At 46.5% G+C, this 26,608-nt stretch overlaps 2 protein-coding genes across 6 annotated transcripts; one reads left to right on the plus strand and one right to left on the minus strand.

The window, feature by feature from the left end:
* Positions 1 to 235: 235 nt before the first annotated feature.
* Positions 236 to 6,438, plus strand: ACTL9 (actin like 9). The gene is made up of 3 exons (XM_048927939.1): positions 236 to 578; positions 1,459 to 5,929; positions 6,136 to 6,438. The coding sequence occupies exons 2-3, from the start codon at positions 4,754 to 4,756 to the stop codon at positions 6,436 to 6,438; spliced, it is 1,479 nt and encodes a 492-aa protein (XP_048783896.1). The 5' UTR covers positions 236 to 578; positions 1,459 to 4,753.
* A 7,005-nt stretch (positions 6,439 to 13,443) lies between these two features.
* Positions 13,444 to 26,372, minus strand: NFILZ (NFIL3 like basic leucine zipper). Of its 5 annotated transcripts, none has more exons than XM_048927934.1 (3): positions 26,227 to 26,372; positions 17,345 to 17,505; positions 13,444 to 16,080 (listed from the first exon to the last, which is right to left on the minus strand). In XM_048927934.1, the coding sequence occupies exon 3, from the start codon at positions 16,057 to 16,059 to the stop codon at positions 15,187 to 15,189; it is 873 nt and encodes a 290-aa protein (XP_048783891.1). In that variant the 5' UTR covers positions 16,060 to 16,080; positions 17,345 to 17,505; positions 26,227 to 26,372; the 3' UTR covers positions 13,444 to 15,186. The 5 variants fall into 5 exon arrangements, with proteins under 5 accessions (XP_048783891.1, XP_048783890.1, XP_048783888.1 ...); XM_048927933.1 differs by lacking the exon at positions 26,227 to 26,372 and adding an exon at positions 22,650 to 22,864; XM_048927931.1 differs by lacking the exon at positions 26,227 to 26,372 and adding an exon at positions 22,612 to 22,864.
* Between the last annotated feature and the right edge of the window lie 236 nt (positions 26,373 to 26,608).

A 26,608-nucleotide genomic window follows, 5' to 3' on the forward strand; every position in this document is an offset into this window, starting at 1 on the left:
AAAGCCCAAAAATCCAGGAGTCTTGGGAGGTGAGCACAGCCGTAGCTTCACTACCAACAGTAAACAGGAAAAAGAAGTGCTCGGAAAAAGTTGCTTTTCCTTTCACCATCAACAGCTAATTACAGTTAGTTTTGCTGGCACTGAGCCCTGTTTTCACCCTGGAGGGGTCCAGGAGACAAATTTTGTCTCTCTGTACACCCCTGAAACCATCTGAGGGCTCCAGTGCTCCCTGAGTTGCATTTGAAGTTGTACCTCCTTAGACCCTCATTCCATTTGATCTGGGTTTTTGTACATCCTTGCCATTCTCAACACCACAAAGGCGTGTTTGTTCTGTGGCCAAGGAGGGGCTAGATGCAGCCTTCTAGTGATTTTACCTCACCTGGTTGTACAGCACTTCTGAACTGCCTTGGGGCAAGATCTCTTTCTGTCCAAGGTAAAACAGCTACACGTCCAAACAAAACAAAACAAAACTGATGTGCTCCTATTTTGCCTCTGCAGAGCTTCAGTTCTGGGCAATAATCCTCATCTGCGTTTTTGCCTTGCTTGGGTTCATTCTCCTCCTGTTGTTATGCTTCCTGGTAAGTTGCCCTTTTGCTCTCATACCTCTCTTCTGGCTATAAGAGAGTCCAGTGATCTGAGCTGCTGCAGGAGGGACTGTCAGACAGCCACAGGAAGCACGGTGGGAGCACAGCCCCAACACACACAGCTACAGCAAACCCCATGCCAAATCCTACTCCAGTTACTGTCTGGTTTCTCAAATTTGTGCACATGAGCATGGGGAAGGATATTTATAGCTTGCTAAACTGATCTCTAGGGAAGGAGGCAGTAGATCACAAGTGAGATCCAGAGTATTTTGCAGGAAAAAAAAAAAAAAAGAGGTGCAAGCAGGTTGAATAGAGAATCTCCTACAAAACCCCTCTTCAACCTCAATCCTGTTCAGAATAATCAAGTTGCTGATAAAGGAATATAGAAAAAATTACCTATAGGTAATCAGATCCAGAATTTCGTTCTCAATGCTCTTAACACAGCCTGTACCAGCACTGTTGGATTGCATTCCAGCTGCATCCCTTAGGAAACTGCAGAGAAGACCCTTTTTGCTCACTGATACTTATTAAATAGGAGACACTCTCTTAATAGTACAGTTTCATCAGCAGCTGTGTTTGTTTTGCTCAGTCTGCAGAGAACATGGATTCCTACCCTTGGAGGTTCAGGAGTAAAAATTAGACAGCAGGATTGAGAAGAAACAGCTCAGATTTAAAACTAGGGACTGTGTGGGCTTCTGCCTGTGCAGCCTTGGCAAATGGCTCCTTCACCAAGTCCCTCCATCTGTCAGACAGAGGACATCTTATGGCAGGGTGGTTTGGGTCTGTTTAGTGAAATTTGCCTTTTTGCAAGCTTTTTTTTTTTTTTTTGCTTTTTTTTTTTTTCTCCCCATTAACGTTATTCCTTTTCCACCAGATTGTCTTTTGCCTAAGAAGAAAGTCAGATCTGTACCAGGTTCAGCAGGGCATGTACGGTGTGTTCTTCCCACATCTGGGCACAAAAATCCATTGACAGAACAGGTGAAGTATTGTCTTCACAGTCCTGTCATCCGTTCATGAAGGAAAGAAAAATGTTTACAAATACTAGAAAAATGTTTCTTTAATAAATTATGTTTAGCATTTTCTCTTGTCTTGGGGTAAATCTTTGCATTCTTACCACAATTATTTTCATACTATGGGAAATTGCCAACAACACAGTTTCATCCCAAACCAGAAAATGCATCTGTCCCATCAAGATCTCTGATTAAACATCCCATAGTATAGGGCCTGATGTCACCTTTATGGACACTGGGACTTTTCCTGCCCTTCCAACCACAGCAGTGCCCATGAGCTCAGAGCACCACAGCTTGCTGCAGAGCACAGAGGGAGGTGGTGCTGATCTCTAGGTAATTATTCAATGCTATCATTAGACTCTGTGCTGAAAGTGAAAGCACTAGAGTTAATGAAACCACGATTAGTCATTAATCCTTCCACTGCAGGCAAGGTTTCCATGCAAACTGCCTTTTTACTTTCAAAGCAAACCTCCTCAGGGCAGGTTGGACCGGTTTACCTCCCAGGTCAGGTTCCTCACTGCACAGCAGAGCCTGAGGAATAGAAACCTTTTTGCTTGATCAAACAAAGGTTTTCAAGCACCCAGGATTATGTCAGCATCACCAGCTTAAAAGCTTTCTGCAGCAGCTTGTGAAAGACTTTGCAGGTTTCTGTGCCACCCACATGTGACAGCAGCCGCGATAGCAAAGCTGTGAGCAAAGGACTTTCCAGCTCCAGCTTTGAAGGCTCTATCCCACATCTTCCCCACATCCCATGTCCCTGCCGTGCCTGAGCATCCCCCTCCCTCTACCCAAGGAGGTGCAAGGGATGCAAACAGTGGGACAGCGCAGGGTGCGGAGATGTGGCAGCCAGCACGCACCACACTGCTGTTTTGTAGAGCCATTTCCTAGAGGTGCTGAGTTTTCTTTTTTTAAATGCTGTGCCCACAGAGCAGAGCTGCTGCAGTGCTGTGAGCTCTGCCACCTCCTGCTCCTCTCCCAGGGCTTTGCCGAGACCAGGAGCGGCTGGCACTTGTCTTAGAGAACACATCAGCAGCCCCTGTGCTGGCACTGCTGCCCCATGCAGCCACTGGGACAAAACCTTGCATTGTCCCCATGGAGCTCCTGGCAGCACCCTGGGTCCAGTACAGACCTGAGAGCACTGGGACAAACTTTCCTGTACCACAGCAAGTTACAAACACTGATGTAATTCAGAAAAACCTTAGTTTAGATGCAGCATAGCAGCACTTAACACTCTCTGACCTATTTGAGGGCACTCCAGAGAGCCAAGAAACCATCCCAGCAATACCATGCTACTCCATTTCCTGAGGTGTTGCTGCAGACATGTCCTCTGCAGAAGGAGCCACTGCTGGACATGTCAAGCATTCCCCTCTCCCTGGCTCAGCCACCAGTGCTCCCTGGAAAACCAGGGCATGCATCATACATCCAACCTTACTAACTTTTGCCACCATGGGCAGAGCATCCAAACCCAGTCCTGCCAGTCTCCTCCACCCAGCCCCTAAAAGCCATGCTGCAGTTAACAAAGCTGAAATACACTTAAGGAGCACCAAGGCAGCCAAGGGCATTTGATACCAGTCCAGATACCTTACTGAAGAGCTGCAGAAAGGAAGCTAAGAGAGCAGCAGCAGCTTGAGCATGCCATGGGGATGGCTGATACCCTCTGTGGGCCTGCTTCCTAAGAAGAAGTGACCTGCACACACCATGGCACTGCTGAGCATCCTTGCATGATGTCACAATGCGCTCCCTGTTTTGCTTGGACCTGTGCCTACGTTTGCTATGGAGCTGTGGTTCACAACTAGAGCCCACAGCAGCTCATAGTGACACAGGCAGCCCAGCCCTGGCCATGACCTGGCCTCAGGCACTGCACAGTTCCTGGAATGGGGCACCACCCGTTCCCTGTGGTGGGGATTAGTCTGCAGGGCCCCAGCTGAGCAGCAGGGTCATGCCCTAGGCCAGCCTCAGCTCCTTTCCTCCCAGCAACATCTTTGCCCCCTACTGTCCCATTCCTGCATTGTGCAAATGCCATTCCTCTGCATTTCTGTCCTCACGTTCATCCTAACTCCATGGAAGATCCACATTCTCTCTTTCTCTATTATGTTCCATCCAGACCTCACCAACACTGCCCTGGTAACTGCTGCTCCATAATAGACAGTGCATCAGCCTCCTTTTCAGCTCTTTAAACATTTGATGCTGAACACTGCAGACAAGGAACTACAATGACAAGATTCATCTGCGTCTCCTTGCTTTTCTCAGCAACTCTTCTTCACTTGTGCCCTCATTTACAAAAATTCTCTGCTGGCTATGGAAACAGTCACCAGAAAGTCATTTGGGTATCACCCAGGCTCCTCTCTAAACTCCCATCCCCAGCACTACTCATGCAATGTTCCCATCCTTCTTGGTCCTCAATGGAGACAAGAACTCAGTTTCCCCAAGCCACCCCAGCCACTGCCATATCCAGACCACCTGCCCTGCACACAGGCAGCACCTGACTCTAGGTTGGCTTTATCTTTCTTGCTCATCCCCTTCATTGCTTTGCTGCTAATTGTCCCTCATCATCCTTTTCCCCCACCCTGCTCCATGAGATTCCATGAGCTTGGTGCAGACAAAATGAGAAACACCGGCACCACCAGCACTGAATGGCGTTGCTCCAACCTTCCCTCAAGAAACAAACTCACACTTCCCTCCAAGCCACTGCTGGATCTGGTTCCTCTTTGCTTTGCAAGGCCCACCTGTTCCTATCCAGCAAAACCCACTAGCTTTAGGGGGCAGCAAGAGAAAGAAAATGAAGAAACCATTCTCACATTGCAGCTTTCTCACACTGCAGTTTGCTCAATACAGCAGCATGAGGAGGAGCATTGATGCAATGCATCTTTTCATCAGCTTTCATGCCCACAGTGCAGCTCCACTGTGGGCCTTCTGTGAGTGCTGAGCCCAGCAGGAAGCACAGGGCTGCTTTCCTTGGGTATGTATAAGCACAAAGACTCATGGAGCTGTTTTCCTTCTGCGTGTGTAACCACAAAGCTGCTGCTCTGGTCACACTGTACCACGAGGGATGCCCCCAGACACTGGTTTCTGGCCAAGCAGCACTAAAGAAACAGCAGAGCAAGCTCTAGAGCAGACCACAACCCCTCCCCAAAACACACATACTGGTGTGAGCTGGCGATGGGCATCATCCTCATTTTGTCCCCACACTCCTGCCAGAAAGTAGCCAGTACCTTTAGATGCCATGCATGGCATTCTCCCCTGCTGCCACAGCTCAGCCTGGATGATGTCACAGTACCCTCCAGCATGTCACAGTTTGGCAGATTCTGCCCAAGCCCACTCAGGGGAATTTACTGCCCAGCTCTGTTTCCTAGGCAATGTTCTGAGATGGAGAGGCCACAGGAAGGTGGGATGGGGCCTTCCCAAGATGGGGACTCTCTACAGACAGAGAACTATTCCTCAATCTTTATACTCCATCAGTGCCACCCAGATGAGCTGGAGCTAGGCTCCGTCAGCAGCTTCTCCTCCAGTACTGTCAACTGCTCCAGCAGCGAGGGCCCGAGCATGGGTCCAATTGTGATTGATATGGGCACAAGGAGCTGCAGAGCAGGGTTTTCTGGATACCATTCCCCCAGCGCTGAGGTCAGCACCCTGGTGGGCCACTGTATGAGCTCAGAAGAAGCCAGGGCTAGGGTGGTTATTGGAGAGGAGGCATTGCTGTACCCTGACACTAAAACCACAGAGGTGATGCACAATGGCTTCATCATTAACTGGGAGGCAGCTGAAAGCCTATGGAAGTACCTCCTTGAACATGAGCTCCGGGTGAACCCTGAGGACCACGCGCTGCTCCTCACAGAGCCACTGTTCAGCCCCACCAGCAGCCGGGAGAACATGGCAGAGGTGGCTTTCGAGGTGCTGGGCACTCCGGGTCTCTTTGTTGCCCCTCAGTCGGTCCTCTCTGCTTATGCATATGGCAAGATCAGTGCTCTGGTGCTGGATATGGGCCACGAGGCCACCCGTGTCGTGCCGGTGCTGGAGGGCAGGAGCATGGCATGCAACTCCAGTCAGACAGACGTGGCAGGACGGTGCCTTACATGGTATCTTTCAACTCTTCTGGAGGACATGGGGCAAGTGCTCAGCAAGGGGATGATCCACATGGTGGAGGGCATCAAGCATGCATGCTGCTACATTGCTGATGACTTCCAAAGCGAGTGTCTCCTCCCACCCAGCTCCCACACCATGGATATTTCCCTGCCCAATGGGATGATGCTTACCCTCAGCAAGGAGCGCTTCCAGTGCCCAGAGGTGCTCTTCAACCCTCCGTCCAGCTGGGGAGATTCCTTTGTGAGCATCCAGGTTGGATATTAGGAAGAACTTCTCAAAAGGAACACTCCAACATTGGTACTGTCAGCCCAGAAGGGTGGTGGGGTCACCTTCCATTGAGGTGTTTAAGAAAAGGGTAGATGTAGCATTTAGGGTCATGGTTTAGTGGGCAGTATTAGTGATAGGTGGGTGGTTGGATTTTAGAGGTCTTTTCCAACCTTTATGATTTTATGATCTAGGAGACAGTGCAGAAGAGCGTTGCGCAGCTCCCAGAGGAAATCACACCCACCATGTGTGCCAATATTGTCCTGTGTGGGGGCTCCTCGCTCTTCAAAGGGCTACAGAAGAGGCTGTGCAATGAGCTCCTGGGTCACCTGCCATTCAGCACTACTATGAAGGTGGGGGGCTCAGAGCTGCGGCGACATGCAGCGTGGACAGGAGGATCCATCCTCGCCTCACTCTGCAACTTCCAGTCATGTTGGATCCGCCGTGATGAGTACTATGAGGTAGGGCCACACATCGTCCACCAGAAATACTTCTGAAATGACACCCCAAAGCCAGCAAGAAACATTGGTGCAGTTTTATCACAGCTACAGACCAAGCAATAATAAATAATTTTGTACCACCTGATTACAGTCACCTTCCAGCCCCACATGGTCCCAGCTGAGGGCTGTTAGGGTAAATGCACAGACTCAGCTGCAGGTGCTGCTTAGCACACACACCACAGCACAAGCAGCAGCCCCATGGGAAGGCATCAAATCCTGCCCTGAACCCCTTATTCTCCCATCCCTGCTCACTGTCTGCCATCCCCATGTTGCAACCGTGCACCTCACGCTGCCCATTGGGGTCCCACATCAGATCGGGTTCCTCTGCTATCAGAGCTCCATGCTGTGATTTGCACAAGAGCTCTGCAGCCACAGCCTTGGCACCAAGCAGAAGCCACCTGTTTCCCTCACACACAGTTGCAGCCTTTGCTGTCACTTGGGGCCATGAAAAGCCATTAGCACTTATATAATACAAAATTAAACGAACCAACCAACCCACCCAAATGCACTCGTGCTCAGAGCTGCCCAATAGGGCAGAAACCAAAGCCAAAACCCACAGTGCCTCCCTCCTAAACCACCCCAGTGATTTTTCCTACCTGGACCACATGGCTTGCAATTGGACTGTTGGGGGCAGAGGGGAATGGGAAGACACAGAGAAGAAATGCTAGCTCCCACCCTTACTCACTCTTTGGGTGAAATTTGTCCCCCTGCTTGGTTTTATAGGGCTGAGGGTTCCAAGTCACAGCTGCAGCTCCCACTCCATCACCACAAGCTGGGAGCCAGGAGCAGCCCCCCTTCTCCCTGCTCCCCCACTGTGCCTAAGGGGCTGCTCCTTTCCTCGTGACTTTGTCCCCAGCTGTGGACACAAATGCTGCAGTGAGGATCAGAAGCCACAGAAAAGATTACAAATACTAACAAGTTCAGCACCAATCCTTCCCTAAGCAGCACCTGAGAGAAATCATGCTAAATTTAACTAGATTGCATGAAACTCCCCAGGTCTTTGGAAGCTGACACAGGATTTGGTGCCAGTTTTTAAGCTGGTGGTAGTTTCCTATTGCCCCAGGCCATGGGACAAACCCAGTCTGATCTCATTGTTACCCCGTGGCTCTTTGGGGCTGCTTGGTCTGCATCGAGCTGTGGGAGGGGTGTGGGATGCTGCAGGAGGAATGCTGCAAGGATGCAGGAGAGATGCTGCAGGGACACTGAGGATGGCTCAGGGATGCTGCAGGCACACACTGGGGACACAGGATCTTGCAGGGCACTTTCCCACGGCTTTCTGACAAGCAAAGAATATTTGGCTCTCGTGTTGACTCAAACTAACTACTTCATTTCCCCTGAAACTTTCCGGAGAAAACAAGTTCTTATCTCACTAGAAACCCAGGCCACAGATGCCAGGTGCCTGGGAGGAGTGAGCAGCTCCTCTGAGCTGATAGCAGCACTCCTGCCCCAGCAGGGATGGGCTTCAGGATGGGGCTGAACCCTCAGGCAGTGTGTGTGCATTGTTAGCCCTGTGCAGCTGCAAACTCCACTCCCATGTGTGCGCTGCAGATTTGTCCCCTGTGAGCTGAAAAGAGAAACACAGAGCACCCCAGCATCAGTTAAATGCCAAATTCTTGACTTTCTTCCTGTAACATTTTTTTGCTAAAGGCTTAAAAGAGGAACAGCACTCTAATTCTGACTCTGACATTGAGCACAACCCTCAGAGTGAATCATAGAATGGCCTGGGTTGAAAAGGTCCATAATGATCATCTACTTTCAGCACCCCTGCCACAGGCAGGGTCACCAAGCACCAAACCAGGCTGCTCAGAGCCAGAGTCTGGCCTTGAATGCATCCAGGGATGTGGGCATCCACCTCCTTGGGCAACCATGGCACGTGCATAGCATATTATCTCGATGGTGCCAGCAGCCCTTGGTCACCCATTTAGTGACCTAGAGTGAATATGCAGTGAATGAGCCCCACAGATCCCCACACACCTTCAGCAGAGCGTGAAGCCCCCCCAACCATGCATCTCAGAGAGGTGAGATGGTAAGGTACAATGGTAAGATTTTGAGGTTAGTCAAAATGTTGTGGTAAATTAGCGGAAAGTATTTTTCTGCCTTAATCTTCCTTCTGATGCAGTGCCCAGGTTTTTCTACTGTATTAAAGAAAGGCACTGAGCGTGGGAGGTGTGAACTAATGCTACCGCACTGGGAAGGTGGTGACAACCCAAGATCTCAAAAGGATGTTCATCAGACTCCCTGTTTTAACTGTGTGAATGAGTAAAGTGGAAAAAAAAGGGAAATTATTGGTCTTTTAGAAAGAAAAACAAACCAAACAGCTGCCAGACAACCTTGTCAGCAACTGCTATTTAAGAGCACAGATATTTGCTCATCTCTGCCCAGAGCAAGTATTAACCTTTACACACGGCCTTTGCGCTCTATTCCCTTTCACTCTGTGTTCCCTCTGCCCCAGCAAAGCCCTGGCCATTGCTTGCTGATGCATTGCAATGCTTTGGTGGTGGGAACATTCCCCAGCAGCAAAACCTCCCTGTGAGTCACACACAGGGCTGCCCCGTGCCCGGGAAGGATTTTCCCAAATACTGGAGGTGATGAGGTGTCCTCACATAGCCCAAAGCATCTCAGGCTCACTGGTGCTCGTGCTGCAGCTGGCTCTAACATCCCCCAAATCATATCTTCATCCTTCATCTGCGCTGCCTGGTGTTTGGAGGTCAGAGTGTGCTCAGCGGGCTGAGCTGTGCGGTGCTTTGCTGAGGCACAGAGGGAGCTCTGGGACCCACCAGAACTTCCCAAGGGAGGGCAGGGGCGAAGGGGACTGGGACAGCCCACACTTCCAGCATTGCCTCCACCCATGGGACCCTGGAGCTGCCCTAGCAATAATGCTCCCTATTCCTCACTTCCTTAAGAGCTGAATAAATAAGGTTACTACAGACCTAAATGACTTAAACCTTACAACTTAGCGTATCTGCATTTCATACTCCTTAAAAGGAAAAAGCATTAACATTTTCCCTCCAAATCCAGCTCAGGGTGACCAAGAAACCACATCTAGTTTGCTGCATCAGCACTGTTTGGTGTAGGAAATAGAATGGGATCAATAAGAGCTTTTCCACCTCAATGGTATCTTCTGATCCCTTCCATAGGAGTGACTCCCAGCAGCCAGTGTAACCACTTCCATGCTTTGTGAGTCACCACCAAACATTTTGGGTTTGTAGATGTGAAAACCAAATGCAAGTGTTAAACTTTACAGGGCTCCCTCTCTGCCTGGGTAGCACCCCCCTCTCACTATGGGTGCAAAAGGCAGCACAGCAGCAAAACTTTATGGCCAGACATCCAAAAAGCTGAGAGCTGTAGGACCAAAGCAGCTCTTGCAGGTTGACCCCTGCACAGCAGTAACCTTTCCAGATGTGTGCCAGATGTGGCGATGGTGTGAACAAGATGTGGACAGCTTCCAGGTTTAGCTTAACACAGATGTGAGCACTGGGGGAGATTTGGGGGATTTTACCCTCAAAAAAAAAAAAAATAAAAAATAAAAGGCATTTCAAGGGGTTCTGTGGGAGTTTGCTCACACTTTAGCCCAAGCTAATAGATGCAGTTATCACTGAGCAAAGCTTTTTTGGTAGAATGAAGCAGGAATAGAGAAAACAGAACTGCTGTGGCTATGGGCAGCAGAGCTGGAGGAAAGCAGTGGTGCTGGGAAATGCAGTCCTGGGACACAAATCAGGAGGATTTGGGATGAAGCTTGAATTCGGGCACAGGTTTGTGCTAGTTGCTCATTTATCCACACCCAGCCCTTCCACAGCAGAACTGCTAAGACTAAAATAAATAAAAATAGAGTCAGTCAAGCTTTATTCATCCTAGAGTGTTGCTGTTTGAGTAGTTTGTTTCTTTGAGGTTGCGGAGTTGTCAAACCTCCCCAGTCCCCTCTGATGTTTTAGCACACTTATCAGGTATGAGTAAAGCTATGTGCGAGAAATGAAAGGTTGTGGTCTTCAGAAGAACTGGTATCAGAAAGGCAGCCTAAAGATGAATAGCTTAGTGTGTTCACACTTCTTCTGTTGCGTATATTACACTGTATTCACGGGGCAATGTATGGGTTGTACTTTCTTTTTCTCTTTTTTCTTCTTTTCCTGCGTATTTGATCACGCATTTGAAAGACTGCGGTGCTGATAAGAGAAAGATAGGAGCTGGGAGGGAGCAGAGTAAACACAGATTCCCTGCACACACAGGATGCCTCTTTAATTATCACTTCATCTGAGCACAACTGCGCACAAACAAAGACATTTGTTGGCACTGGGAAGTTGCACAACGGCTCCTCAAGCGTTTTGCATCAAAACGGAGCTAAATCCCAGCACTGCCTTATTTCTGACCTGCCTTCAGAGTCAGCTCTGCTGTTGGTGAGAACAGCTAGATATGAGCATAAGGACAACTCTTACCTGGGGTAGGCTCTTCAGCAGGAAAAAAAAATAGAGATGCAATCCAGGCAGCTCAGAGGACAGCCCACAGCTCACTTCAGAAGCAGATTTTATGTGGCTGATAAGACCAGTGAGAAATAAGGAACAGAAGCACTGTGGTCACTGAAATCTATTGCCACACAATCCCTTTGAACAGGAAACAATAAAACCCAGCTCTAAACCCAGTGTCCAGAACCAGAAACTCACCACAATTGTGAGAGCATCCCTAGGAAGGCACTGGAGCGATATGGGATCCAAACACCACCATTCTCAAGCATCCTCACCCTGCAGACAGCCCCCAAGCTTTGAGCTGCCCCTGACCAGCAGTTACAAAGGCACTGAGCCCTCTGCAATCCTGAGGATTGCAAATCAGCTGCAACTGAAGCAACTGCCACCAATACTGCCAACATGACCTGGCATTACGGATGGTGGAAATGCCAGCCAGCAACACCTCCGTTTTTTTCTTTCCCATATAAGGACTTGTTCTCTTATTTATAAATGACTCCCTGGTACTGACATGGAATTAAGTCAGAAGAATACTCTTGGGTGGAGTTGGGGTTGGGATCGGGGTCGGGGTTGGGAATGGGGGTGGGAGATGGAGTTGGCATTTGAGTCTGAGCTGCCCATGGCAGGGGTCACGATGAAGAGCAGGGAGCAGCTCCTTCTGCAGATGGCTAACGCTGATAGTTTTGTATGTTATCAAATTTTCCTTTCTGATTCTTTTATAATAACACAAATACGACCAAGATTAAATTAAAAATATATTTTCAAAAAGGTGTTGCCCATACAGGCACACTCAGAACTACACAATGTGCCAGACAGTGATGAATTCTGAATGCTGGGTTTGTTTCCAGAAGTCATTGCTAACTTTTCCTACCTCAGTAATGATTCAGTTTTTTGTCCTAAGCTAAAGGTCATCATTAACTCATACTCTTAAGGGAAGGCTCTGTAATCATCGCTCCATCTACCACTGCAAAGGTGTGAAAAATGTTGCCTGAAATGCATGATGACAGCACCTATGCCTCCCCCCAAAAAAGCCAGAATAGATTTTTGAAGAGGTATGGCAAGTTTGTGGGGCTGTGATCTCTTATGGCAGGTGAACAATACTTGTAACAGACCCTGCAGAAACTTACTATTTCTTTTCCTTTGCTGCCCAAACCCGATTTTAAAATTGGGACCCACACCCAGTTTTAGCCATAAAGCCTCTCTGCGATCTCCAGCTCTGATTTCCGAACCTTTGTAATTTAGAGAGTTTGAGTCAGCTCCAAATTTGCTGTTGTGGAGCTGAACCAGTTGAACCCTGGTGCATGGAGCCGGAGGCAGTGGATGGGTGCTCTGCCTCCTTCCTATGCACCCAAAGTCCAGAAAACCTGAAATATTTCCCTTGCCTCCTCTTCAGGCACATACAGTGCTGCTTTCTTTTGTAAATCTCATCTCTGTGTTTATCCAGCTTGAAAACGACATGAAATTACCTTGTATCGAAGGCTGGTTAATGATTTAATTTCTATGTTGGAGTAGAAGCAGAATAGACCAGTTCCATTCCAGGCAAGCCCTGCAGTTTTCATTATCTGAAACAATTAGTACAATAATGGCTATTCTTTGAGAGCATTGTCAAATGTGCTTTGGGGATGGGATAAACGATGGAGAGGACTGGATCTCTTTGGGTACCAGCGGAACAAGGCAGCAAATGGGAAATGGAGGGAGTGGGGATGTTCTCTCCTCCTGCAGCCCCAGAGGGGAGAAGAAGCAAATCCCAAAGTGGAGAAGGGGCTGCAAGCAACAGTAGGAAGTGGTTGAGAGGAGATGGGTGTGGAGTGCTTGGAGCCATGCAGGAGCAGGGGGAGATGATTCCTCTAGCCAAGTAATGCCGAAGCCACTTTCTTGCTGTGGGCTGTTCTCAGGGGAAGAGAGGATGGGGGGATAGTACAGGAAATCAACACACTTGTGGTTTCTTTTAATCTGCAAGTATCACTGTGTCAAGTTTCGCACCTGAAGAGCATTTGCAGCGCTCTGGTTTCCCTCCATGCCAGAAGGCACAGTAGCACTGTGTCCACTGCTGCGCAGCCGACCTCGGGGCTCTGACCTCAGCGGCTGAAGGTGAGAAGACCTGAGTTCCTCACACTGACCAGAGCACAAAGAGCACACTGGGCTGCTGCTGAGCCAGCCCTGCCAACAGCAGATCAGCTGTGCATCAGTTACAGGACTCTGAGTGGAGAGCTGTGGGCTCTGCTGTGAGCATGCAGCTAAGGACAGAAGGAAAAGGGTTGGGGTATTGTAAAGGTATGTGCCCCGCAACCTGGTTCATTCTTGCCCTTCATCACAGCTACCTGTGCTCCTTCTGTGCAGGACTTTCCTCTGGGGATATCTGTCCTGGTAGTTGTTCCCAGAGGGGGCAGCTCCCCAAATGTCTGGCCAATACACTTTACACCACTTCTGGAAACAGATTTTTATTAGGCACAATGTGCTGATACGCCTCTGCAATCCAGATCCCACTGCGTGTGTTTAACATTACAAGATCACAGATGGTTGGGGTTGACAGAGACTTCTGGCTCCATCTAATCCATCCCCTGCTCCAACAGGGACACCCAGAGCAAAGTGCCCAGGATTGTGTCCAGGTTGTGTCCAAAGGAGACCCAACAGCCTCCCTGGGCAACCCATTGCTTTGGAACCTGCACAGAAGTGCTTCATGATGTTCAGAAAGGAACTCTGTGTTCCAAGTGAAAAGAGATTGGCTGCTTTCTTTGCACCTTCCTTGCAGTGATAGGATGAGAGGTAATGGCTTTAAGTTGCACCAGGAGAGGTTCAGGTTGGATATTAGGAAAAACATTCTCAGAAGGAGTGGTGATGCATTGGCACTGACTGTCAGGGAAGTGGTGGGGTCACCGACCCTGGAGGTGTTTGAGAACTGTGGAGATGTGGCACTGAGGAACATGGTCAGAGGGCACGGTGGGATGGGCTGGGGTTGGGCTTGGGGATCTGAGAGGTCTTTTCCAACCTTAGTGATTCCATGATTCTATGACGCAGGCATTTATAAACATTGATCACATCACCCTCAGCTGAATCCCCTCTTTTCCAAGCTGAACATTCCCAGCTGCTCCCAGCAATAAGGGCCCTCAGTTTTGAGGGATTTTTACACCCCATTTCACGTATCAATGTTCTTCCTTTTACACTCTTCTCATTGGTGCATTTATTCATTATCTATAAAATGCTTTCTAGAAAAATGCTTGACAATTGTCCTCATCCCACAGATGTTTCAGTGAGAACAGTGTGCCACATAGCGGTTTTATTTTATAAGTAATTAATTTCAAAATAAGAAAATGGATTGGAAAATTCATCTAAAGTTAATAGAATGTTTTATAAAAGCAATTTTCAAATACGGAAGTATTATTTCTGAAAACGCCTTATTTACACGGAAAGAAGTGGGATGAAGATATGTTTCACTTTTCATTGAAACAAAAAATAATAATAGTCCTCCAAAATAGCTGTTACGAAAATAAGTGGAAATTAATGTATCTTATGGACCACGCTGTCTCCAGTCAAAGAGAAAAGAGTTCATTCCCTCTGAAGATAAATTACGACAAAGTGAGGATGAAATGGACCAGGTTCTGCTCTCAGTTCATGCCAGTGTGAATCTGCTGCCTTCTTATTGCTATTCCTTTTTCTTGCTCCAGACAGCTGGAGGGTGTGAAACTCTTTCCATCCACAATTTCCAGTGTTAAACAATTAGATTTTCATCCCCGTTTGTGAAGATGGAGGTGATGACAAAGCAAAGGGAATTAAAATGGTGGTCACACCCAGCAGCTGTAGCAGTGGTGTGGAGCCACTATTGTGTTCCATGGTGTGGGCACCACCTCTTTGCCTCTTCCTGCCCCTCATCCCTTCACACTTCAAGGTTGGATGGGATTCTGAGCAGCCTGATCTGGTGGGGGGCACCCAGCCCACAGCTGGGTCTTGGAACGAGATGATCTTTAAGGTCCCCTCCAACCCATTCTGTGATGCTATGAAGTTTTTGTTTGGTTGGCAAGTAGAGCAACCAGGTGAAACTGAAGCTTACCAGCAGCCATGGGGTCTGGCAGGTCCATCGCAGCAAGACTGACATCATGGCCAACTGCAGTTGTGCTGTAGTGATGCAGCCCAGCCCTATAACTTCCCTCAGCATTTATGCCAAAGAGAAAAAATTACTTCCTTCTTTAAAGACATTTCCCTCCCACCCCTCCTTCCAAACACTTCATGTGATTGGAATATATCATGTCTGCTCCCAGAGACGTTGTCTCTGCTCCCACAGAGGGATCCATGGTCACTGTCCTCCGAGGGCTTTGGTCTTAATCCGGAGTTTGTGAGGCAGAGCTGAAGAGCTTCGGCCCTTTGTGTGATCTTCCGAAGGGGAGGGCAAGCTACATGGGGGTGGAGGAGAAGTTTTGGGCACTTGCTGCTCATCATCTTCATCTGAGACAGTCGTGGTGCTTTCCTTGCTCATCTCTGTCAGACCAGGACAAGGGGATGAGAAGCAGGCACTGCCTGGGAAAGGCAAATGGAACACATGTTTGTCTGGGCAGTGGTAATTGAGGAAAGGAGAGCAAACTGTGGGTCTGAAGGCTGAATCGAGCCTCTTTGGTTGGTGAAGGCCAGGTGTGTCCATAGAAACTGGCTTTGAGTCACAGCCAAGGAAGTTTCTAGATGGGTTAAAGGTTTTGCATGAAAAGTCGGCCGGCTCCAGCACCTTTGGCACAAAGCTCTTTGTGAAGAGGCAGGAACCCCCAGCAAAGGGCTCCGCTTCAGGGAACGGCGAGAGCCCTTTGTGCCCTCGGAAATAAATCCCTAGGAAGTCCTGCAGGGAGCGGCCCTGCTGGGTGCTGGCATCGGGGCTGATGAGCCCAAAGCGCAGTTTGAGGGCCAGCAGCTCCGTCCTGAGGATGGCATTTTCCTCGCTGAGCGCGGCCAGCTGGCTCTCCATGGCGAAGTCATTGAGTCGCCTCTTCTCCCGCGAGCGTTTGGCCGCCTCGTTGTTCTTGCGTCTCTTCTCCCAGTACATGTTGTCCTTCTTCTCATCTGGCATGAACTCCCGTTTGCGCCGGGAGGGTCCGCTCACTCTGCTGTGCAGGAACTTTGCTTTGCTGTGCTGAAGTGTGAGGTCGCCGATGGCGCTCAGCGGTGCCATGAAGTTGTCCATGGTTGTTGACGCAGCTCAGTTCTGCCACAATTGAGACATAAAGCTGTTACCACTGAAGCTGCTGTTAATCGTTACATTAATAAACAATATGAAGGGGAAAAAAAAGAACAAATTAAGATAGCCATGTGCTTTTTTTCCTGCAATCACACCAGGAACACAGTTGATGCATCTAAGTCTTCGAATCTCAACATTGCCTCAAAGACCATCATAGAATCAAAGAGTCACAGAACCATTTGAGTTGGAAGGGAACCTGTAAGGCCATGTGGTTCCACTCCCTGCAGTGAATACAGACACCCAATGCTCCATCAGATCTCGTCCCCTGACCTTGGATGTCTCTACAGAGTACCCAAAAGTTGACTGAGAAGAGTTAAAGAGGAGACATTCTGCCAACCCTGTGCACAATCACAAGTACTTTGCCTGACTTAAATCAGGATAACAAAAGTTGCTTTCACATACTGTTTATCTCCCACTGATCTGAAACAGCCTTGCTTAGGAGATAAGTCTCATTGCCTCTGTTTCTCAGATAAAGAAGGCAAAGGGAACTGATTTACTTTAGTTACATACCTTAGCAGATGAAATAGGATTACAACTCAAACGCATCTACTCAGTCCTGGATTCTCCTAAAAACCACTGGTCTTACTTTATAAAGCTGGATTTGATGACGTTTGTGATTTTGGTAGGACAATCACAAGGAGTTATCACCACACATCTCCCTCTAAACTGCAAGCTTCCTGTATCATGTGGGTCCTCCAGGAGATCAAATGGGCTGTGCTGATCAGGTGGGGATGTCTAGAAGTAAGCGCCTGCATGTGGTCCCTCTGTCACCCTCTATGCAAAATATCTGCTGCTTATTTTTATGGATATAAAGACCTCCAGTGTTGTTGTCTACTCTGCTTTCTGCACAATGCAGAACTGCAAAACGGACAAATATGCATCTACAGACAAATCCACATTTATGTCTGACTTTGTTCAGCAGGACCAGAGCTCTTTGCTGGTTTAAATCAGGGCAAGTTCCAGGAAAGTACGCTGTCCCAGTGTGATTTTGTAATTAAATTGTTTTAGTTTAGCTGTAACTCTTTGAGATCTCAAACTGTATGTGAAGATTCCCAGGGTAACTAAAGACCAAAACAAAGAATCTCCTTTCGCATGAATATGTTTGGGGTAATTCCTCTGGCTCTTGTTTAAATTGACTCCTGAGCTCAGAGCATCAAAGTGAGTGTGCCTGTGGTTACTGGCAGCGTCAAAAGGCAGAAATATGCTATTGTTGTAGGGCTTAATCACTTACCAGGAATTTTTCAAGTTAGTATTTGACGTGACTTCTTTGTTGAATGAGTCAAAGACGAACAGGTGGCTTTTTCACTGTGTAAATTCATCAGCTGCATCGGGCAAAGTAGTTTGTCTTCTCCTTGTCCACCTCTTGCTCCCAGTGCCTGTCATGAGGACGTCCTATAAGAAGTTTCAAGATTGTGGTAACCAACAGACTCCGGTCAACATAGCTGGGAAGAACATGAAATAAAAGGGACCCAAAAGAGATACGCATGAGACAGAACAAAAAAAGTAACAAAAAGCCTGAGTTCTTCCTTCCAGCAAACAACCTCTTCTTCTCTTATCTCCACCCCAAGTAGCCTCTGATGAACTATACTTTCCAACAGGTTGTACAGAGCCCTCCAGCAAATGTATATATCTGACAGGAACTGCTTCACTGCAGATGTACGAGGTGATACACACTTCTCTTTAAATAAAACACACTGCCTCATCAAACAATGGTGAATCTGTTGTGTTGTTTTTTGGGTTTTTTTTGTGTTTGATCATAATTTGGGGTACTCAAGTTATATTATTCTTCTTCCCAAGGATGCAATAAAATTAGAATAGTGCCAGTAAAAGGCAACTGGAACAGGCATAGATTTATTTCTGTATACGGAAAGGCTAACTCATTATTTCTCAAGAATAAAGGACACGCACTGGAGTTACTGAGCAGTGGATTACAAAGAAAGAGAAGGAAGCACATCTTCGTGCAACGCAACATTAAAATTCGTAGTCTTGTTACCTTGGGATAGTGTGACCATCAAAAGCAAAAGGGGAACCAAATAAAGATAGTACAAAAGATTGCACCAGGCAGATCTTTGAGCTGACTCCATCTAATTGTTCTTGGGTAATGAAATATTAGGTGAATTCAAGTACGACATAAATCATTGAATCATGGAATGGCTTGGGTTGGAAGGGATCTTGAAGATTATCTACTTTCAACACCTCTGCTGTGGGCAGTTTTGCCAACCACCTTATCAGCAGCAGATCAGACTGCCCACGGCCCCCACATTTCCAGTGAGTGGGTGATAGAAGCTGTAAAACTGAACACTGCAGTGGATCACATATTTGTCGTGAATCAGAACAGAGAATGAATCGGATCGCCTAAAATGCAAACATTTTAATAAAGTGAATGTCTATGTTTTGTTCTTTACAGTTCACTAATCTGTAATGTACAAATCGAAGTGTTACCACTTTTCATATCACCTCTCCTTCTATATGTTAAAGGCTTTTTCTTAAATCTTCACATCCACTCATTTCACCCCTACTTACATCACAAATTCATATCTACAAACACTAGTTCTACTTTTGAGCTGGATCTTGTTTTAAAACAGAGCCAGGAGGACCATTTTTTAATCAAGAACACAAGAAGGCAAGATTTTTTAACCCACAGCACAAGAAAGATGTGCAGCTGTTGGTGTGGATCCAGGGAAGTCACAGTGATGCTCAGAAGGTTGGAATCCCTCTGCTATGGGGACAAGCTGAGGGTTGGGGCTGTACAGACTGATTAAGAGAAGGCTCCAGGAGACTTCAGCGTGGCCTTTCAGTACTTAAAAGAAGCTCTCAGGAAGGAGACGGACTTTTTACATGGACAAGGGGAAATGGTTTTAAACCAAAAGATTTAGATTAGATGCTAGGGGGAACAAAGGGAAGAAAGCTTCCAACTACTTTAAAAAAAAAAAAAAAAATCTATTATTCCATTATCCCATTATTCCATTTCACTCCAGTGTCAATTTCTGGATCATACTTTCATTTCCAGCTTCCTTTCTGTACTCAGTGCAGCACCCATCTACGTATGAGACAATCCAAGGAGATATCACTGGTGTCTGACTTCACCATAGTCAAACTGGCAGCAGAATTTAAGATCGAAAGAGTTTAAATCAGCACAAAGGTTGAGCCAAGCAACCCTTGCTTTATGCTGATGGAAATGAGGCAGGAGGTTGAAGCTCCATGATCTTTAAAGTCCCTTCCATCCTCAGCCATTCGATGATTTACCCAATTTTACACTCCTCAATCACACCAGCTTAAACTAAATCAGATCTCAGCTACTAATCTCAATCTCCTCAATACTTCAGTATCTAACCCGCAGGAGTTATTCAGAATTTGCCCTGATAAAATGAGATAGTAGCAGCAAGCCCCAGCGAGCACGGTATGATTTACAGCAGAAACCTTTGCAAACTTCTCGCAGGAACATCATGCGGTACAAGCACTGTTAAGCACCTCAGTAAACATGCTTGTGTCCTCTCTGCTGCTCGGTCTGTGGTTTGGTAATATCTCACAGTGCTCTCTAAACCTACTGGCCTATTTAAGGCGAAGGGCTATTATTCTAATCACGTTCTTGGCTATTTCACATCCATGCTAAGGCAGCGGTTAGCAGCTGCTGCTGAGCAATATGCATTAATCTCTTTTTGTATTTCAATGGGAGATGGCATGACCCTACAGCAGAAAGAAGGGAAAAAAGACAGGGAGAAAACCTATGGACCTACATTACTGAGCTCCAGGAAAACTGCTTCTGTGGTTCATACCAGTGGAAGAATAAATCTCGCTGGCAATGTGTTAAACTTACATTCAAAACAAAACTGACTCAGAAACTACGAGAATCTGCCAAAGTCACGTATTTGCTGCACATCTATTTTGAAAACACGCAAAGGATTGTTGACTCACATTGCCAAATGTTGCTGTAAGGCTGCCAATGTGCTGCGATGCCTCTATGTCTGTCAATGTGTTGCGATGCCTTTTCAGACAGAGCTTTAAAGTTGAGCATGTTCACTTTTTGGACCAGGTTTTCTAAAGGCTGGTTTCCACCACAGATTTGCATTCCCACTGGGTTCTTGTTTGAAAACCAGACTGCAAGACCCTGTGAGGATTTCCTTTAAAACCTGTCCATGCCCTCTGAATCTGTACAGAAAGACTTGACTTTCAGGGGGCTGAAAAATAGATTCAGCTTTTTGAATGCACTAAGATTCTAGATTAAATCGTTGCCTTAGGGGCTTAATCACAACAGGGTTTTTGTTAGGGTTGAATTGCAGTTTTCAGTCTTGGGGTGCAAGACATTTGAAACAACGTGAACCTCCCCAGCCTCACCAGCAGAACTGCAGGTTCTTACAACTGTAAGCTGTACAAACCTCCTTCAATTCCTCCATATTTGTGATCAAAGCACTGTGCAGGCTGCACTGCCCACGGCAACTCGCCTCAAAGCAACTCAGGTATTGCAAACCAACCTCAAAATTTTACCGTTTGTTGACAGTGGACTGTAAGACTGGAAATGCTTTGAAAATCTCTTAAAACCTCAAAGTTGCTGATGATTCTTTGCAAGCTACAGTTTTGCAGTTCTTGGTCTGCAGAACCCTCAGTGTGTGCTGCTGATGGATAAAGAATCTTCATGTGGTTTGCTCCATCCAGATCTCCTCTGCTTCCAGGCACCTCCCCCTGTACACTGTGACTCAAGGTAGGACAGTGCATAAAAATATTCTTTTTCTCTGGGGAGAAATCACTTTAAAAAAAAAAAAAAAAGAATCTATTTACTTCCTCAGCATTATTTTATGATATGGGTGGGAAGCATTGGATTTTTGGCAGATTATGCTGGATACACTTGGGTTTTTTATAAACATTTTTCACTTGTCTTATTCCTTCAGTTCCAGCCCTACTGGGTAGACCCTGCCCCAGGAACACCTAAAGTCAGAATAGCTGAATTGTGCCCTTTTCTCTCACCATTTCTGCACTGCACAGTGCAGCGCAGCACAGTGACCTCTGAGCTGTTTCATTTGGATGCAGTAATACTGCGCAGGAGTTCCCCCAAGCTAACTCACTCCAACAAGATCAATTAGATCAATTAGCATGGCCAGGCCACGCTTTCCAATGCAAGCTGTTTCCTGGCAGCACGTTCAAGACCAATGCACAAATTTGCAGGACCAGACCTCCTGCTATATCAGATCAGTGACATTGCTTGTAGAACAAAAGGACATAAGATTATGCCATGCAAGAGCATAGATGACAGATATGAAGTTGTTAATTTTTGTGTGTGTATATATTAGGTGGCAGCTTTTGTTCTTGTGCTACCAAGAAGGTGGAGCTGTGTTTCTCTTAGTGTGATGTAGGAGAAATCTTGTTCCACCGTTGGTTGGAGGTGGACGTCTGATCACAGTGCATGCACAGTTCTGCCTTGCTCTGCCTACCCAGGGATGGAAAATTCCATTGGGTTCATACAGAACCTGACAAAAAAAAAAAAATGCTGTCACAACAGTTTCTTTAAAAGTAAAGATCAATTCATGAAGATAAGCTCATCATTATCTGAAATTCACCCCAGATGATACGGTGGTGCCTCATCAAAAGGAAGAAATGAGAGGCGGATGAGACCAACAGGTAAGTCCCTTCCTCTCCATGGCAAAGAATATCATTGCTGTGAAATCAATGAGGCCTGAGTGTGTTTTTAAAGCAAAGCATAGGCTGCGAGCTTCTCGTGAGACAAGGCAGAAATGCTGCCTTAAGTAAACCTGCCATTAATTTTTGCAAATCTGTGGCTTTCAGTCTTGGAAATGAGAAGTCGAGAACCACCAGGAAACAATTCAGCGCCTTTCTCATCTTTCCTAGATATTACCACCCAAAGTCAGTACCAAGGACATGTGAAAACCTCTTTTGAAAGACTGTGCACAACCATTTGCGAATGACAAAATCCCCCATCCTGCAGACACTGCAAAGACACCACTGTCACAGTTAATGACAATACTTAAGGAAGGAAATCAAAACAAGCCCTATTAAAAGCAATGTGCTGCCCCTAAGTTTCAAAATCCATTCGCTAGCAAACAGCCATCAGAACAGAACACCTTCTACAGCTGATACTCTGACTCTTTATCTTTTCACTCATCTGTTTCAAAAAGCCCATCGCTAAAGGCTTTCTTTTGGACAGGAAAGCCTTCAGGACCTGCTTGATCGCCCATTCTCCTGTTCCTTGTGCACTCACATCAGCAGTTACAAAATATTCCTGAAATTCCAGTTAGAAAACTGCTGCTGAGCCATGCAGACAGAGGCACACAGCAGACAGAAAGCCCCCCAGGGTTCTGCTAACCCAGCAGTGCACTCATCAAGACCCCAGCCCTAAGAAACAGCTTTGCTATAAGTGAACAAACCACAGCCAAGCTCTCCCTGTCTTTTCCTGCTCCATCTCTACCACAAGCACCTCCAGGATGGAGGACCAATTGCAGCATCCCCTTTAAAACACTCCTAAATAAAACTCATCTCAGTGCTTACCCTTCTGTTTCAGAATGAGAAATAGAAACCATTCTCACAAAGTAAGTATCCGATCAGGAGCAGAGCACGGCGAGGAGCAGGTATTTCTGCGCACTGTGCCATCCCCATTGCTTTCTGGCAGGAAGACCCCCATCGTTTTGTTCTTCTGCAGTGGTTCCATCGCAGGATCTGATGATGCTCTCTAGAGACTTTCCTTTTGCTTTTTAGAGGAAGGAAGCCATCACTACTCGTTTGCCTTGAAGGCTGCCGGGCCCCCTGTGCTCTCTGAAGTGTGTGCAAAGGGCACCCACTGCAGAATGTGATCACATCTCTCATTCATTAACTGTTAATATCAAGATTTTCTGTCAGAGGTTTCCCTTTCACTCTGCTATCACAGGAAATAAATGAAACTTTTGAAGATGCTGCGAGGCAGAGTCATGCATCTGCCTGAGTTTCTATCACACACAGAACTGGTGAGAAAGCCACTGCTTCTCAAGACGAAACTCCTTATTTCGGTCCCAACTCATTGAGTTTCTCCGTTCCCAAAGCAACTTGCTGCTTATCAGTGCTTTATCAGATTCAAAATACATACTCCTGGGTAACTGAAGCGAAATGGTTACGTAAATTCACCTGTTCCAGTCCTAGAAATAATATTTCTGGTTTAAAATGAATTGCTGCTGTTGAGTTCCGTCTGAAGCTATACTGAAGAGCACCTCCACAAATGCCGTGTGACCTATTCCAGATTCCACCCAGAGCAGCAGAAATCAGTACCCAGGTTATAACGCTTTTTTACAGAAATCAGCAGTAGAAAAACATCATTTTTCCACGCCTTGAGTTATTCTTTGCACTATTACTACACACAACTGGACACAGATTGCTGTACTCACCACCACCTTTGCTCTCGCCAGCAGTCCTTTGAGATCCCCAACTGCACTGGACCAGTCCTCACCTTCCCAAGCACCAGTAGTGGGAGACACTTCAATCCAAGCACCAGTGATGGGGATGCTTCACCTCCAACCATCGCAGCCACACCGACATGGCAGCAAAGCAAAAGCACACGTCAAGCCAACACTACGTGATAACCGAGCCGGAAGGTGGAGGAGAGACCCAGAAACCAGAGGAAACAATGAGAGAAATTTAAAGGAGTGAGAAATCCAAGGAAATTGTTTTCAAATTTGGCTTTTAAGGAAAAATTACGTCCTGTTGTTTTTCAGATAAGTAAGGATACGTCAGGGCCACTGAAAGTCATGGAAGGTGAGAGAAAATGGTGCTTATCCCACTGTCAATTTATTTATCCCACTATTTATTTATCTAATGACAGAACTTTTCAAATAATTTTACCAACACTCTTCAGAAACAGATCTTCAGTGTACCTTTGCCATTCATTTACCATTACCTTTTGTCTGCTAGCAGTAATGACTCCCTCGGTAGAACTACACTTTATGTTGCTTATATTAATAACCAAGAGATTATGAACAGCAGAATGAGGTTTGGCAGATTTGCAACATCCAGATAGATAAACATCTCTGGCCTATGTGGTGTCACTTGGTTTTACAACAAATACTGCCTTATTAACTTGCATTTTATATCTGCCATCTCACCCATTAAGAAAGGAGGCTTTATGGCACAGCCTTTGGTTTTGTGCTTGTAGGCTGTGCTGTGGTCTATCAGTACAAAACCAAAGCCCTTGGTAGAGATTTATGTACTGTTTTCAAGTGCTTCTAACAACAAATAAGGCCCTTGAAGTGGAATATGTGAACCCTGTAAGTTCATGACTATGACATTCATCCCGCTCTATTAATAATATGTTTTATCTTCTTCACTGTAACATTAAATTTTCCCCACAGCAAAATAAGGACAGTGAATACTGGGCAGTAAACGGGGGTTAAATATTCCCTTTCTTTTGGGGGTTTCTCTTTCATTCTCTTTCATTTTGGGGGTTAAATATTCCCTTTCTTTGCATACAAGTGTCATGAGAAGTCAGCGTTAAAATTCAAAACCAAAACTACTTCGCCACAAGCTTCAGAGATAACACAATAATTTTATAACACCTTCCTCCAGGTACAATAAACATGCATCACCTGAAAACAGACTGCATATAATTTCAGGAGTTCATCTGGAATATTTTTCCCTTTTTCCTGATTCTAATTTGTTTCTGAAGGGGAAATCTGGAGAGGTAGAGGGGGAAATGACAACAACCCTTCCCCATCTTTGAAATGAGATGTAAAAGCTTTTTCAAAGCAAGAAAGGAGAAGGCTTGTTGCCAGAAGCTTTGTGAAGTGAAGAAACCACGTTAAAAGCTGAGCAATGGTAGAAGGAAAGTCTGACATAGTGTTAATGATTAATTTTTTAAGCAGTTTTCAACATCTGGATCATTTGAATTTTTGATCTTGGCTCTCAGTTCTTCTAACATGACCAGGGATGTACTGAAGGGCATACACATCAGTACCTTTCCCATACAGAGAAAGCATAGGGAAGCCAATTACCCAGACTTTGAAATAAAGAATGAGATTTTCAGAACAGGTTTGCAGCTAGGGACTCTACATTTTTTAAAAGCTGGCCATAAGTGTCAAAGAAAGGTCAGGATGAGGAGGAAGAAGATGGAAGAAAAAGGTTTGAAGCACTTAGAAACCAGCTGGAACAAAACTGGTGGGTCCTCGACACTCAAGGTCAGGCTGGATGGGGCTCTGAGCCCTTCGGAGCTGTGGCTGTCCCTGTTCATTGCTGGGGAGTTGGACAGAGTTAATGGTCCCTTCCAACTCCAACAATTCTATGATTCTAAGAAAACTGATTGTGTTGTCAGTAGTTTCATCAAAGCCAATTGGCTTCATCATCTCGACCAGCAAAGCTTTGTACAGACAAACAGCTGGGTTCTCCTTTTGGCCAAGGAAGTCACCTCTCTACTACAGCTCCTCTGCAGAGATTATGTCTACCCCCTTCTTAGGAGCTGCAAATCCAGCACTTTATGTTCACCATGTTATGATCAAGCTCAACTACTCTGCTGGCTGCCATACACACACCAGGGGATGCTCTAGAAACAACAAAATCTGCCCAGTGTAGAAAGCAAATTCTTCTTACTCTCACAGCCAGGAAAATGCAAGCTCCAGAAGCGGCAACAAAAATATCTGAGCACCTCAACAAGGCAAACACAGCAGAACCATACAATAAAATCTACAAATATAACCACTCCAGTGTTCCTCACTAAGGATAGGAAGAGAAATTTTGGAGAAAGGTATGAGGCACTGCAAGATGGTGAGTGTGCACATATCACATATGTGAACAGATAGATGGCGTGTTTGCAGGGAGTTGGAATGAATGTAAGGAGTTTAGAGAAAAAGAAGGATGAAGGGAAGGGAAGGGAAGGGAAGGGAAGGGAAGGGAAGGGAAGGGAAGGGAAGGGAAGGGAAGGGAAGGGAAGGGAAGGGAAGGGAAGGGAAGGGAAGGGAAGGGAAGGGAAGGGAAGGGAAGGGAAGGGAAGGGAAGGGAAGGGAAGGGAAGGGAAGGGAAGGGAAGGGAAGGGAAGGGAAGGGAAGGGAAGGGAAGGGAAGGGAAGGGAAGGGAAGGGAAGGGAAGGGAAGGGAAGGGAAGGGAAGGGAAGGGATTGCCTGGTGCCTGGGTCCCCTGGCCAGGACTTACCTTGTAGGTCACACAGGGTCATCCTGCATTGGCTCCTATCCAACAGCACTGTACAGGGTGAGGGGTGATGAGCTCCTCTTCTGCCTCAGAGCTTGCTTCTGGTGACAGCCCTGTCCTCAGAAACGTGTCAGTGGGTCAGTGAAGATCTTTTTTTTTTAATCTTTTTTTTTTCAATTTTTTTTCTTTTTTTTTTTTTTTTGAGGTCTCAGGAAAGCCAGAGTCATGCAGTCATTACGTAAGAGGCGGTGGCAGGGTAGGCAGCACTATGAAAATCAGGTGGCCCCGGTGGCACCGCTGCTTTCACTGTGCTTCCCGTTAGCATTTGCACCCTGAACACTCGTCAACCCCAGTGGTGGCAGTGGAGGGGGTGGCCTTCCTGAGC

This window comes from Lagopus muta, chromosome 26, assembly GCF_023343835.1.
Source record: "Lagopus muta isolate bLagMut1 chromosome 26, bLagMut1 primary, whole genome shotgun sequence".
In the NCBI taxonomy this organism is placed as follows: Eukaryota; Metazoa; Chordata; class Aves; order Galliformes; family Phasianidae; genus Lagopus; species Lagopus muta.

Coding starts and splice junctions, on each gene's coding strand:
- ACTL9 (XM_048927939.1), top strand. CDS start 4,754: ATGGGCATCATCCTCATTTTGTCCCCACACTCCTGCCAGAAAGTAGCC. Junction 5,930..6,135: donor ATTCCTTTGTGAGCATCCAG/GTTGGATATTAG, acceptor TTTATGATCTAG/GAGACAGTGCAGAAGAGCGT.
- NFILZ (XM_048927934.1), bottom strand. CDS start 16,059: ATGGACAACTTCATGGCACCGCTGAGCGCCATCGGCGACCTCACACTT.